Raw genomic sequence first — 12,436 nt, 5'->3', positions numbered from 1 at the left:
CTCAGCAGCATAAACACTCATTCTTGGTGAGGCTGTAAATAAAGATGCTTTTCTTAGGGAGAACATTGGAAGAAATTCCAAAAATAAATTCAGCAGCAATGCCCAATGAGGGATAATGTGGGATAATGTACACTTAACAAATGCGTGAATGAGAAGAGATGGAGGATAGATTTTGCAGTGTTAAACAAGCTGGAGGGGAAAAAAAAATCTTCCAACTTGAAATATGTGGATTGTAGTAGTTTAACAATCTGATTGCATAACAAAAGGAAGGAACTAGCTCAAAGAAACTATTAGACACACTGCAAAACTATGCTTGAAACTTGGTGTGCAAATGATAAAGGATAGCATGTTGTCATTTTGTACATATACACACACATTTTACAAAAAGTCAAATAAAGATCTTTTATCATCTAATAAATGGTCTGAATAAATGTCAGAGACTCAATGAAAGGAGGGAATGGTGATGGATATATTAAGGATTAACAGGGTGTGAACTAGTTTCATCACTGTGGGGAACTAGTGATCCGTGAGGTGAGAAATTTATGGAGTGGGTAAACAGAAATAAAACACTCACTGAAAGCATGGACTTGGAATGCTGTTCAAAAAGATTTAAATTTTTGGTGTACAATAATATTGACCCCTGGTGACCTCCACTGCAAACTTTTATCTAGCCTGAAAAATACACATTAATAGGAAACAGCTTGATAAGCAAATAACACAGAGATGTTGACGTACTGTCAATCAGCATTAGTAGGTGCATTGTCCATTGCAAAGCCTCTACCAGAGTCTAAACATTAACTTGCCCTTGAATTGTCTTCTTGTGAAAACCTGCTGAGGAGGAGGAGGAGGAGGAGGAGGAGTATAAGACAGACAGCTATAATGATGACAACTTTAGCTCAGACTGATCCTTGTTTACTGATAGTTTCAAGAGCTTGGCTCATGTCAGTATGTATCCTTAAAACAATTTTCTTCTCCTTGGAATGTTTCAGGTATTAGATGATGAATTACTGATAGCCCATTTATACTATGATTGCAGCATCAAAAAGTTTTTGTCATTTACAGTGAATAGAGATGTAATGGCTAGATCTATATTACAGCTTGGCAGAAAAGTCAAATGAATTTAGTCTGTCCTGCTGCAACACCTATTTCTTCAACATGAATTAGCTATAACATGACTGAAGAAGTTAGAACCATTATTTGTAGAATGTGAACTTTCCTTACCTACATTGGCTATAATGAGATTCCAGGCTATTTCATTTAAACGGTGCTGCTATTACATGATTTTCTTATAAAACAGGAATGCACAGGAGTGGAACATATGCATTGTATCAGAATAGACTGTACACTGTACAACAGAATTTGGACAAAACCCATACTCACTATTTGGTGCAGTGAAAAAGACTTTTCTGAAATTTCGATGCCATTGTCATAGCATATTTGCTTATACATAGCATGTGCAGTGAACATTTGCAGCCAAGGTGATGGCATTAATTTAAATAACATTTCTATTTCCTCTTGATTGTAATCTGTAAGGAATCACAAGTTTATGGTTCCATAAATATATTTTGGAACACAACAACAGACCATTTCAAAACAAGTCACTAAAAAGAAATCAGATGATTTTTAAAATCCGAATCTTTCATTTTTCAACATCTTGTCGTCTTTAAGATGGTCAGCTCACAATTGAGGCTCTCAGTTGCAATATTTTTGTTAAACTTCGGGAGAGTTAGCAAAATTAGTATAGAAGTTGACAAAGTAAATTCTGAACGGTTAATCAGGTCAGTCAAATATTAGATTTTAATTTATCTTCACCTTGACAATGTACGGGAATGTAAAACTGTAAATCGTCCCAAGCTCGGCCAGATAAGGATCTCCCACGTAGTCTATTTATCAAAAGCCGATATTCGACAACTACTCCCAATATTCCATGCAAGATGTAAGCTGTTTCACATAAATGTCGCTGAACAGGAAAATAAACAACAATTAAAATTGACAAATGCATAGTCACTGATGACTAGCTCAAACTCAAATAAAATCACTTTTAAAGTCATAAATGCACGTCAAGCATAAATTGAAGACGCTGGGTGTCAGAGTCAGAGATGTACAGCATAGAAACAGACTCTTTTTAACCAATTCGTCCATGCCAACCAGGTATCCGAAATTAATTTTGTCCCATTTACCAGCACTTGGCCCATATCCCTCTAAACCTTTCCTATTCATATACCCATCTACATGGTTTTAAAAATGTTGTAACTGTACCAGCCTTCACCACTTTCTCTGGCAGCTTATTCCGTAGACGCACCACTCTTTGCATGAAAAAGTTGCCCATTAGGTCCCTTTGAAAATCTTTCCCTCTTATCCTAAACCTATGCGACCTCAGTTCTGCATACCCCAACCCAGAAATACTAGGATATTGCTTGCTTTTCTCTCCAGAATTACAACTGCAAAAAAAAAAGCTAAACGTATAAGCCAAACAAAATTGACGTAACCCGGCAAATGCAAAACGGTTCTCAAAACTTTTTGTTTCCACATTTCTCTTATGTACAGAAAATAGCCAGAAAACTTGCATGCCCTTGGAAATATTTATGTATTAGATCAATGCCATTGATATAAAAATCTTAAACCAAATTGTAATTTGCTGTAATTTATTTAATTTACTCACATCATTTGGTTTCTTAACCACTGCTCTAGTTGCTTGAAGAACACAATCCAACAAAATAGCTACAGGATTTGTCATCACATCAGAGTATTCCAAGAAAACTACTGCAAGAACAGAAGGAGGTATGGTACGAGAAGCTCCAAAGTTGGTGTTTTCATAGCAGCTTTCATAAAAGAAAAAAGAAAACAATTACTTATATCCTGCCAATCTCAGTGGTGGAGGTCCAGTTTTAAAATTCAGGATGGGTATCCTTTAACCATATGTGAAAATTGAAACAACCTAAAAACCAAAGTTTTTTCTGTTTTTGAACACACATTGGGAATCAATGACCCCAACATACCTGAACCGAATCAACCAGCTCTGACCTGTTTTCACTAGCAATTCTCCTTCAAGCAGAGCCTCAGTTCATTCCCTTAAGAAAATTTACTCAAACCCCATTGGGACTCTACAAATAATTACATTAGTAACCCCAGAAATCCCATCAGGGTCTGCATCGTAGTCACTTGTTTTCACTGATGACATTTCCACAAAGTGCCTTGAATAGCTGTTATCTGAAGTTCATCGAATCCAGCTGTATCGCTTCACTGCTGACAAGTACACATGCTTGTCTTACCTTAGGATTTTGAGTGTTATTCAAACCAAAAGTCTTATTTTTCCAATAAACACATCAGAAATGCCATTACATACTCCTATCGATGGTATATGAAAAAGGAAGCAATATTTAATACCAAAGAAACTGGCGATTTTGCAGACTTAACTGTGAAACGACTGAAAGAAGAGTAGGGGGTGGGTGGAATCATGCAAGAACAAGGTCAACATCAGCAAGTGGTGGGACCGGGCATCAAGCATTTTTTTGTGGTGAACAAGGGAGAAGATTGCTGTTGAGGATTGGGGGGGGGGGGGGGGGGGGGGGGGGGGGTGGGGAGATTACTGTTGGGGACGAACAAGGGAGTGATCACGTCATGGGCACTGGGGCAGTGATCACCGAATTACTGACTGGACCCTAGACATGTATGGAATCTGCAGAATATGGTGAAGAAAGAGGGAAACAGCAGAAAGCAGAAAGAAAATATAGCTAGCATAGATAGAGCACACCAGAAAACAAACTTGAAACTCCCGTTCTAGTGTTTGAGCAAACAGGAAAACACCTGCGGGTCTTTTAGCAGTACATCGCAATCTCTCAGCCTGGCATGGTGGTCCTTTAGCCTGTTGTGGTCTTGACTGGACTTCTGGCCTCCAGGTGATTCTATAGCAGTTTAGAGATCCTCAGGGTTAAGCCTGGCACAGTCTGGAGTCAAAGCCGAGCATGGACGGGAGGCTAGGCGCCTCCTATGACTTACAATGCTGGTAGTGTAGCTTGTACATGCTGCGACGATGCATCAGTGGCAGGAGGAGTGAATGTTCTGTGGATGTGGTTCCAATCAAATGGATTCCTTTGTCCTGGATAGTGACAAGCTTCTGGAGTGTTGATGGAGTTGCTCGCACTCCAGGCAAGTGGGGAGCATTCATCTCACTCTGAACTTGAACATGACAGATGGTGGTCAGGTTTTCAGGAGCCATGAGGTCTTTGCATTTTACCTACTCTTGTCAGCACAGAATTGATATAGCTAGTTCAGTTTTTGGTCGATGGTGACCCCATGGTATGTTTCATTTATTCAATGAATTATTCACAGGATGGCACTTACAACAGTAAAACATTTCCTCGACATTATATTGAATGTCAGTCTAGATTACATGCTCAGTCTTTTATTGGGTCTCAGACCCTTAATACTATAACCCCAACCAGAGAGTGCAAACCATCATACACTGAGAACAAAAGATGTGCTGGGATGTTTGTACTGGGCTAACATGTGTTTCAGTAGCGTGATTTGGCTATAAACGTCACTGCAGAATTAGGAAATGATATTTGAGAATGCTAACAATAGCACGATTCCAGTTGGGATTGGTTCATGCGCTTCATTCTGTGCACGTGCGATGTCAGTGCTGGTCTTCATGCTGGATGCCAATGTGCTGTGAGACACATATTGTACAGAGAACAGCTTTCTTACATTTTTTCAATGTACAGAACCACCCCCTTATCAGTGGGTCCGGTTTCCGTGGTTTCAGTTACCTGCGGTTTACCATGGCCTGAACATATTATAGGGAACATTCCAGAACTAGGGACAGGAGGCTGCCGGGAAGGACGTTTCCCATTTAAATTAGTGGGTTTGCGCCTATCCGTGGTTTCAGGCTTCCATGGTAGGTCTTGGAACGTATCCCCTGTGGGTACGGAGTTGGGGGGACTGTACTGTGTTAAGTTTACTTTTAGTTTCGTTACTAAATACGATTTCAACCTTCATTCAGGCTATGCCATATTTTGCGTTTGACTTTGGCTGATTTTTGAGCAATCGTGGATTGATTTTTTTCATTGCTCTGCCCCAATCCCACTTTTCCCATAGGCTGCATTATTTCTATTAAGAATTTTCTATTCAGTGAGGTTTCACTGGAACACAATTATGGCATTATAGAACTACCTGTACAATGTACTTCATTCTCAATTCCTCAGACACTGAAGCAGTCCCATGTCCAAATACAGTAAGATCTGGCTAATATAGAGATTTTCTGACCAAGTGGCAAGTAACATTCACACCATACAAGTGCCAGGCAATGACCATCTGCAATCAAAGAGAATTTAACCACAGCCAACTATCACTGAAACCTGCCACTAATCAACTTTTTGGGGATTTTAGCCATGCAAAATCACGGCAACAAGAGTAGGTCAAAGGCTAGGAATCTTGCAGCAAGTAACTCAACTCCCAATTCCCCAAAAGCTGTCTGACATCTACTAGCCACAAGTCAGGAGTGTAATGGAATACTCCCCACTTTTCTGCACGAGTACAACACTACTCAAGAAACTCGACACCATTCAGATCAAAACAGCCATTCATTTTTTGTTTCTTTGTGGAAGTTGTGTCATTCCTTTCTTTTATCACTGATACTAAGTAGCAGTGTACAACATCCATAATTTATATTGCAGAGTTTCACCAAGGCTCCCTCAACAGCACCATCCAAACCACAACACTTCCATCTAGAAGGACAATGGCAATAACGACATGGGAACAGAACCACATACAAGTTCAGCTCCACCCTATTCATGATCCTGACTTGGAAATATGTTGCCATTCCCTCAGTGTTGATAAGTCAAAATCCTGTTATACATTCAATGCTTTATGGAGGGAATCTATAGGAAATGCATGCAGTGGATCAAAGCAGCAGCTCACCAACATCTCAAGGGCAACTAAGAATAGGCAAAAAATGCTGGCTGAAGTCCATATTCTGAGAATTAATTAAAAAGAAACACTTCACACCTCCATTAACGTTTGCAAGAATGGCCTCACCCAGCAAGATTCCAAGGCATGGCAAAGGCATTAAACCCTCCAAAACAAATTACCTTTTATTTAAAGCCTCCAGTTCTGCTTCAAACAGATCAAAATAGTACTTTAATAGCAATATATAAAGTGGCTTCAGTTTTGAAATCGATAGCTGTTGATTCGATGACCAATGACAGGGTTCTTTTTCGTCAACACAGGACCTATAAATTCCAAATGAAGTTCATTTAGAATTTAGTGGATGGCAGAATAAACATGATTAAAACACAACACATCTACTTACAAATAAGATACTTAAGATTATTGAAAATCTATTGTTCCAACTTAAATTACAATTTATATCACACAGATCGATTATTGATTAACACAGCATGGAAACAGACCCTTTGGTCCAAGTCATCCATGCTGACCTGCTCTTCTAAGCTAAACTAGCCCTATTTGCCTACATTTAGCCCATATCCCTTTAAAACTGTCCTATTCGGGCACCTGTCCAAAAGGTCTTTTTAATATTCTAACTATACTTGCATATATCACTTTGCCTGACAGTTCATTCCATATACCTTAAAAATATGCCCTCGAAGTTTGAACTCTCCTACTCTAGAGAAAAGATGTTTGCTATTTATCTCATGATTTTATAAATGTTTATAAAGGTCGCCCCCCAACTGCCTATGTCCCAGTGAAGGAAGTCCCAGCCTATCATTAATCTTTCTATTCTGCCCATCTGTTCCAAAAACCAAATGTCTTGAATTTCTGGCCCAGACACCCATACATCCTGCAACCATGTCCCAGCAGATATCATTTGTTTACTTAAAAAACAACTAAGGGTATAGATTTCTCCTTGAACTGACACGGTTGTAGTCATAAGCCCAGATCACCATAGAAGAGATACACAATCCAAGATTGAGAATCTAGAGTTGCAGAAGCTCACCACTAAGTTTAGTAGTGTGATGATACTATGACTTCAAGGGAGGTGTATTTTGCCTTTTTTTTAAAAAAAAAGTGAAGAAAGGTTAAGATAGAGGTATCGAACAGTCTAAAGTAGATAGCTTGAGATGTTGGTTTTCTTTGAAATTGGAACAATAGAAGCAGCCCAAATGCTCCCACAAAAGCAGGATTCTAGATTTTAGTTCTCTGCAGTTGCTCAGGTCTTGAAGTTGGATGTGGAAGTTCTTTTTTCCCCCCTCTGTTACAGCTAAAAGCTGGGGTTACTCTTCCTGTTGTGAGAATTGCACGTGAGACATTGATTTCATTGAATTTGCTAAGGGTGTGTTGATAGGATATTATATTGGAACAGTTAACTATAGTACTTATTATTTTGTTAAGCATTTTGATAGATACAGTTAAGCCAATTTATAAAATTTTGTCTGCATTTTAACTGTAGTGTAAAAATGAAGTGTTTTGCACAATGTCAAATAGCTTGACCAATCGAATTGCACTTGGAATGCAACACTTTACACACCCTTAAAGTAAGAAAGAAAAAGTTGGGTCTAGGACATCTTCTTAATAGGTTTTGAAGAGGTTTGGTCTGGTCCATCACAGTGGATAGGGATCAAGAAGTCAGGACTTTTAAAAATTGACTAGGCCCATTCCATGGCACCTTTTGAAGACAAATAAGTTTCTGAGTCAGAAACCTGAATAGTTCCTCAGTATTTGCCTGGTTAGTTACCCTGGATAAGCTAGACAGGACTAAACACAGTCCAGCTCCTGGGTAACTATAGATCTGATCCATACAATCACTCATACTGATTTTTTCTTATATTAGTGGAAACACCCATGGTTTGGGGAAGAAAATAACTTCTGTCTCATTTGGGGTTCACCAAACTTTTAGCCAAAGCTGGATGTGTGAAACTGCTGCTCCTAAGAAAGGGAGATTGTTCAGAATTTTTAAGAATTGGATTCCTTTTATAACGAAAACAACAAAAAAAAATATGATTTAACATGTCAGATTTCCAATTAGATTTGTACACTACCAGGTGTACAAGCCCATTCGATTACTGTTGTCAATGTTGACGTTTAGACATGTAGGATTTTCTTACCTTGCAAGTGACTCCAAAAGAAAGAAAGTTCCTTTCTTACAACTGGAGCACTGAAGAATTCCCAAATAGTAACTCACTATTGAAGACTGCTGCCATGGTGGATGATGAATAATTAAAGTTTCCATGATGCTGATGAACTCACACAAGAAATTCATGTCTACATTACCCTACCATGAAAACAAAAAAAACTTTGATTCAGTGGATACCCATTAGCAGTGCATCATTTGAGTGAGAAGTAGCTTACCTTTTGATCTTGCGGGTCCCGAGTGACAAATCCTTCAATTACAGAAATATACTGTAGCCTGTCAACATTTGTAAATGAGAAAACCCAACAGATCACTGATGCAAATCACATCACTTCTCCTTACTTTTGCTGACAAATTACAATATATTTCCAGGCCTGACCAGTGCAGCCTACATCCCAGGAGTGAAGTTTTGAAAAAAAAAAACCTAGGGAGTGGGGGACCAATAATCAAAAACCTAACTGGACTAGTTGCAAAAAAACTTGCACTCTGTGCCATTAGACAAAAAAAAATGAACGGAGCCAAAAAATGAGAATTGGTGACTAAAAACTTGGTGAAAGTGAAGGTTTTTGAATAAGAATCTGGTTTTGAGACAATAGCTGATGACAAAATGTGGTAAAAGAGATGGGGGATTAAAAAAAAAGACAAAGCTGGAAGAACAGTTCTTGAACTCTATCACAGAGAATACAGAGATAGTCCAAGAGGAATTTGAACATGAAGCGGAGGACTGGAAGTTTTCGGGTCCCAATGGATAAATGGAACAGGAACCAGAACTGGTTCGCAAAGGCGATCCTGCTCTGCCTCCTACTCTTTGTCAACCATTGTCAGCTCAAAGTTGCACTAAGTGGCTCCCCCACCGAGCAGTTGGAGCAGACTCTGAAGTAGCAGTTGCCTGAAACAAAAACTCTGTGGGTTTTTGTGTGGAAGGGTGAGAATTACCTTTAACCACATTTAGGATATCTACAGTCACCACCAGACTAATTTCCATGTCAGCAGTAATATACATGCAGACCTTACAGGGGAAGCAGTTACTTTATGCTTCGAAGAGCTTCTTGAAAGATAGTAGCTTTCACTGTGGATCTTGCAGTGACACCAGCACTGGAGGTAATGACATATGAGGATCTCCACAGCATATCAGGCTCATGAAGCCAGAAGACAGAATATGACCGTGACATATACATTCATCGTTTTGTGTACTGCAAAAGCATCAAAACAGCCTGACTGGAAGGGTTTCTGCTTACAGCAGAGATGATTGATATTATTTTGCTTAGAGTGCAGATCTTTACTTGACTTATTGTTTGTGATGGTCAAGGAGCAATGAAACAAATGAATACATGTGGCTTCAACATGCCTCTATCCTGGCGTCCTTCTACTTGACAGGTGAGAACGCAAGCAGCAGTGTCCTATGTTTGCAGCAGTCAGAGCATTCCTGCCTCTTCAGCACTAAGCTCTGCAAGACTATCTGTGAGGGAGCTGTCACATAAATTAGATCAAAACAAGATGATTGAACTGATTTGATTAGGCCTCATCTCAATTTCATGGACCCCCACCTCCATTCATGATGTTGTTTGAAGGAGGAATAGTGCTCCTATCTCTTCTTTCAAAACTGCAATTGACAACTTTTAGGTAAATCTGAAGAACTAGATCAGGTGTTAATATTTGGCACTACAAAACTTTGAGCTGTAGATGCCAATCTAAGCAAGTAGAAAACTGGTAACTCTTACTGATACACAAAAAAAAAGTTTCAAATGAAAAGCTTAGCAGTGAAACATCTGAACTCACCTCAAGAATCTGTTGCAAAAGAGACTGCAGAAGATATGCAGGTGGAAAAAAATTTGATGACAAGTGAAAGCGTATTTCCTTCAATGCTTCCATATAGAATTGCCCCTCCAAAATACCTTCTATTCTATTAGTAGTAACTCCAGGGAATATCATCGCTTGAATCTGCAAGCAGACATTTTCTTTTGGTGAATGACATGTTCAAGGATTCAAACAGAAACTAAACAGTCATGAAAAGAATGACGTGTTATAACTGCACTCTGGAAAGACCTTCAACAACTAAGATACCAACATGAGACAATAATTTCAACTGACAGATGCACGGAAAGCTGAAGGGTAACTTTGTTAGGATGAGATGGAATAAATCTTCGAGGAGAAAGTGAGGACTGCAGATGCTGGAGATCAGAGCTGAAAATGTGTTGCTGGAAAAGCGCAGCACGTCAGGCAGCATCCAAAAAGCAGGGGAATCGATGTTTCGGGCATGAGCCCTTCTTCGGAAATGAGGAAAATGTGTCCAGCAGGCTAAGATAAAAGGTAGGGAGGAAGGACTTGGGGGAGGGCGTTGGAAATGCGATAGGTGAAAGGAGGTCAAGGTGAGGGTGATAGGCCAGAGTGGGGATGGGGTCTGGGGCGGAGAGGTCATGAAGAAGATTGCAGGTTAGGAAGGTGGTGCTAGGTTCGAGGGATTTGACTGAGACAAGGCGGGGGGGGGGGGGGTGAAATTAGGAAACTGGAGAAATCTAGGTTCATCCCTTATGGTTGGAGGGTTCCTAGGCGGAAGATGAGGTGCTCTTCCTCCAGCCGTCGTGTTGCTGTGGTCTGGCGATGGAGTCCAAGGACCTGCATGTCCTTGGTGGAGTGGGAGGGACAGTTAAAAAGTGTTGAGCCACGGGGTGGTTGGGTTGGTTGGTCCGGGTGTCCCAGAGGTGTTTCCTGAAAAGTTTCGCAAGTAGGCGGCCTGCCTCCCCAATATAGTGAAGGTGCAGGTGAATTTGTGGCGGTGTCTGCGAGAGTGTTGTCCTGAGCTGGGGTAGGGCACCTGCACCTTCACACACATCATTTACTGCATCCGCTGCAGCGGATGTTGGCTCCTCTATATTTAGGATGAACTAGATTTCTCCATTTTCCTCATTTCCCCTTCCCCCACCATGTCTCAGTCCCAACCCTCGAAATCAGCACCGCCTTCCTAACTTGCAATCTTCTTCCTGACTTCTCCGCCCCCACACCCACTCCGGTCTCTCACCCTCATCTTGACCTCCTTCCACCTATGCATTTCCAACACCCCTCCCCCAAGTCTCTCCTCCCTACCTTTTATCTTAGCGTGCTGGACACACTTTCCTCATTCCTGAAGGGCTCATGCCCGAAACATTGATTCTCCTGCTCTTTGGATGCTGCCTGACCTGCTGCGCTTTTCCAGCAACACATTTTCAGCTGAGATGGAATAAATACAACAGTAAGAAATTATCTTGGATTGGAAGGTGTGGAATGCATAAGATGGAATAATGAGGGGAACACAACACTATTGGGGAATAGTCTATTGGCCCCCTAATAGTAGTTTATATTGTAGGACACAATAAATTAGAATATAATGCAGCATGTGAAAAATACAGTAAAGTGAGTAGGCCACACAGCACCTCAAGTCTGATTCACCATTCAACATGATTATGGCTAATCTGCCCCAGGCCTGCACTTTTTAAGTCAACTCAGCCTAGTTGCCAACTCTAATATTTAAAAATCTACCTGCCTCTTCAAATCTTTCAGTGATCTAGCCTCCACAATTCTTTGGGGTAGAGAATTCCAGGCATTCACATTCAGTTTCAAATAGAAAAGGCTCACAGCAGTATATTTTGGGGTAACTAGTTTTGATGTTTAGGAGTGGAATATTGGATTAAAGCCATTTCCTAAACCTGGTACTTATGCTTCTCTTCAATTAGGAGAGTTTCACAACTTATCTGACTGACTTTTTAAAAAAAAAAGTCAACTCCTCTTAGATGGTCAACTCAGTCACTACACTGTAGTGCCATTGAGGATCTAAAATTTGAATTTAGGCTGTTGTCAGAAGCAACAAGTATACGTAGATTTTTATTAACCACAAAATGGCTTTTCAATTTAAAATAACACAACAAAATGGCTGAAAGTAATGATTTGACTCTGAACTTGTACTGCTGCTTTCCACAATTAAGCTAAAATACAAAGCTAAGAGAGAACAATGGATTTTTCCTAATATGAATAATAAGACAGTGGTTTGGTATTCCAACTAACCTTGAACTGCTCGCATGAGATGGTGATCTACATAAATTAAGAACTTTTTCCCAGGGAATATCATTGGATTAACCTGCTGTAAATCATGTCACCTTATTATATGTGATTGGTCTTTTCTTGTAATTAAGGCTGTACTATATCTCTAGAAAACATAAATAATGTGTAATTTTAGAATGTAACTGTGCCATTTCTCCACAGAACACAGAAGCTTTTCACCTCTGTGTTGCTGGACAAATCTGTGCCAGGCTGCCTTAATTTATTAAACTGGTAACTTTGCTTTAAACAGACATATTCCTCGTGATGCTTTTG

The 12,436-nt window shown here is 40.0% G+C and overlaps 1 protein-coding gene across 1 annotated transcript in view; it reads right to left on the bottom strand.

Annotated features, from left to right (window-relative positions):
- The window catches only part of slf1 (SMC5-SMC6 complex localization factor 1), a 73,083-nt gene that overhangs the window by 14,688 nt on the left and 45,959 nt on the right, over positions 1-12,436 (bottom strand). The window contains exons 8-13 of the mRNA XM_060836761.1: positions 9,869-10,030; positions 8,064-8,230; positions 6,090-6,230; positions 2,663-2,822; positions 1,813-1,960; positions 1,381-1,526 (exon numbers count right to left, since the gene is read on the bottom strand). Of these exons, the coding sequence (XP_060692744.1) occupies positions 1,381-1,526; positions 1,813-1,960; positions 2,663-2,822; positions 6,090-6,230; positions 8,064-8,230; positions 9,869-10,030 (924 nt within the window). The remainder of the gene's footprint in view (positions 1-1,380; positions 1,527-1,812; positions 1,961-2,662; positions 2,823-6,089; positions 6,231-8,063; positions 8,231-9,868; positions 10,031-12,436) is intronic.

Source organism: Hemiscyllium ocellatum, chromosome 2 (genome assembly GCF_020745735.1).
Source record: "Hemiscyllium ocellatum isolate sHemOce1 chromosome 2, sHemOce1.pat.X.cur, whole genome shotgun sequence".
NCBI lineage: Eukaryota > Metazoa > Chordata > Chondrichthyes > Orectolobiformes > Hemiscylliidae > Hemiscyllium > Hemiscyllium ocellatum.
Note: the sequence above shows the minus strand (reverse complement) of the source record. Positions and strands in the feature narration are given on the sequence as shown.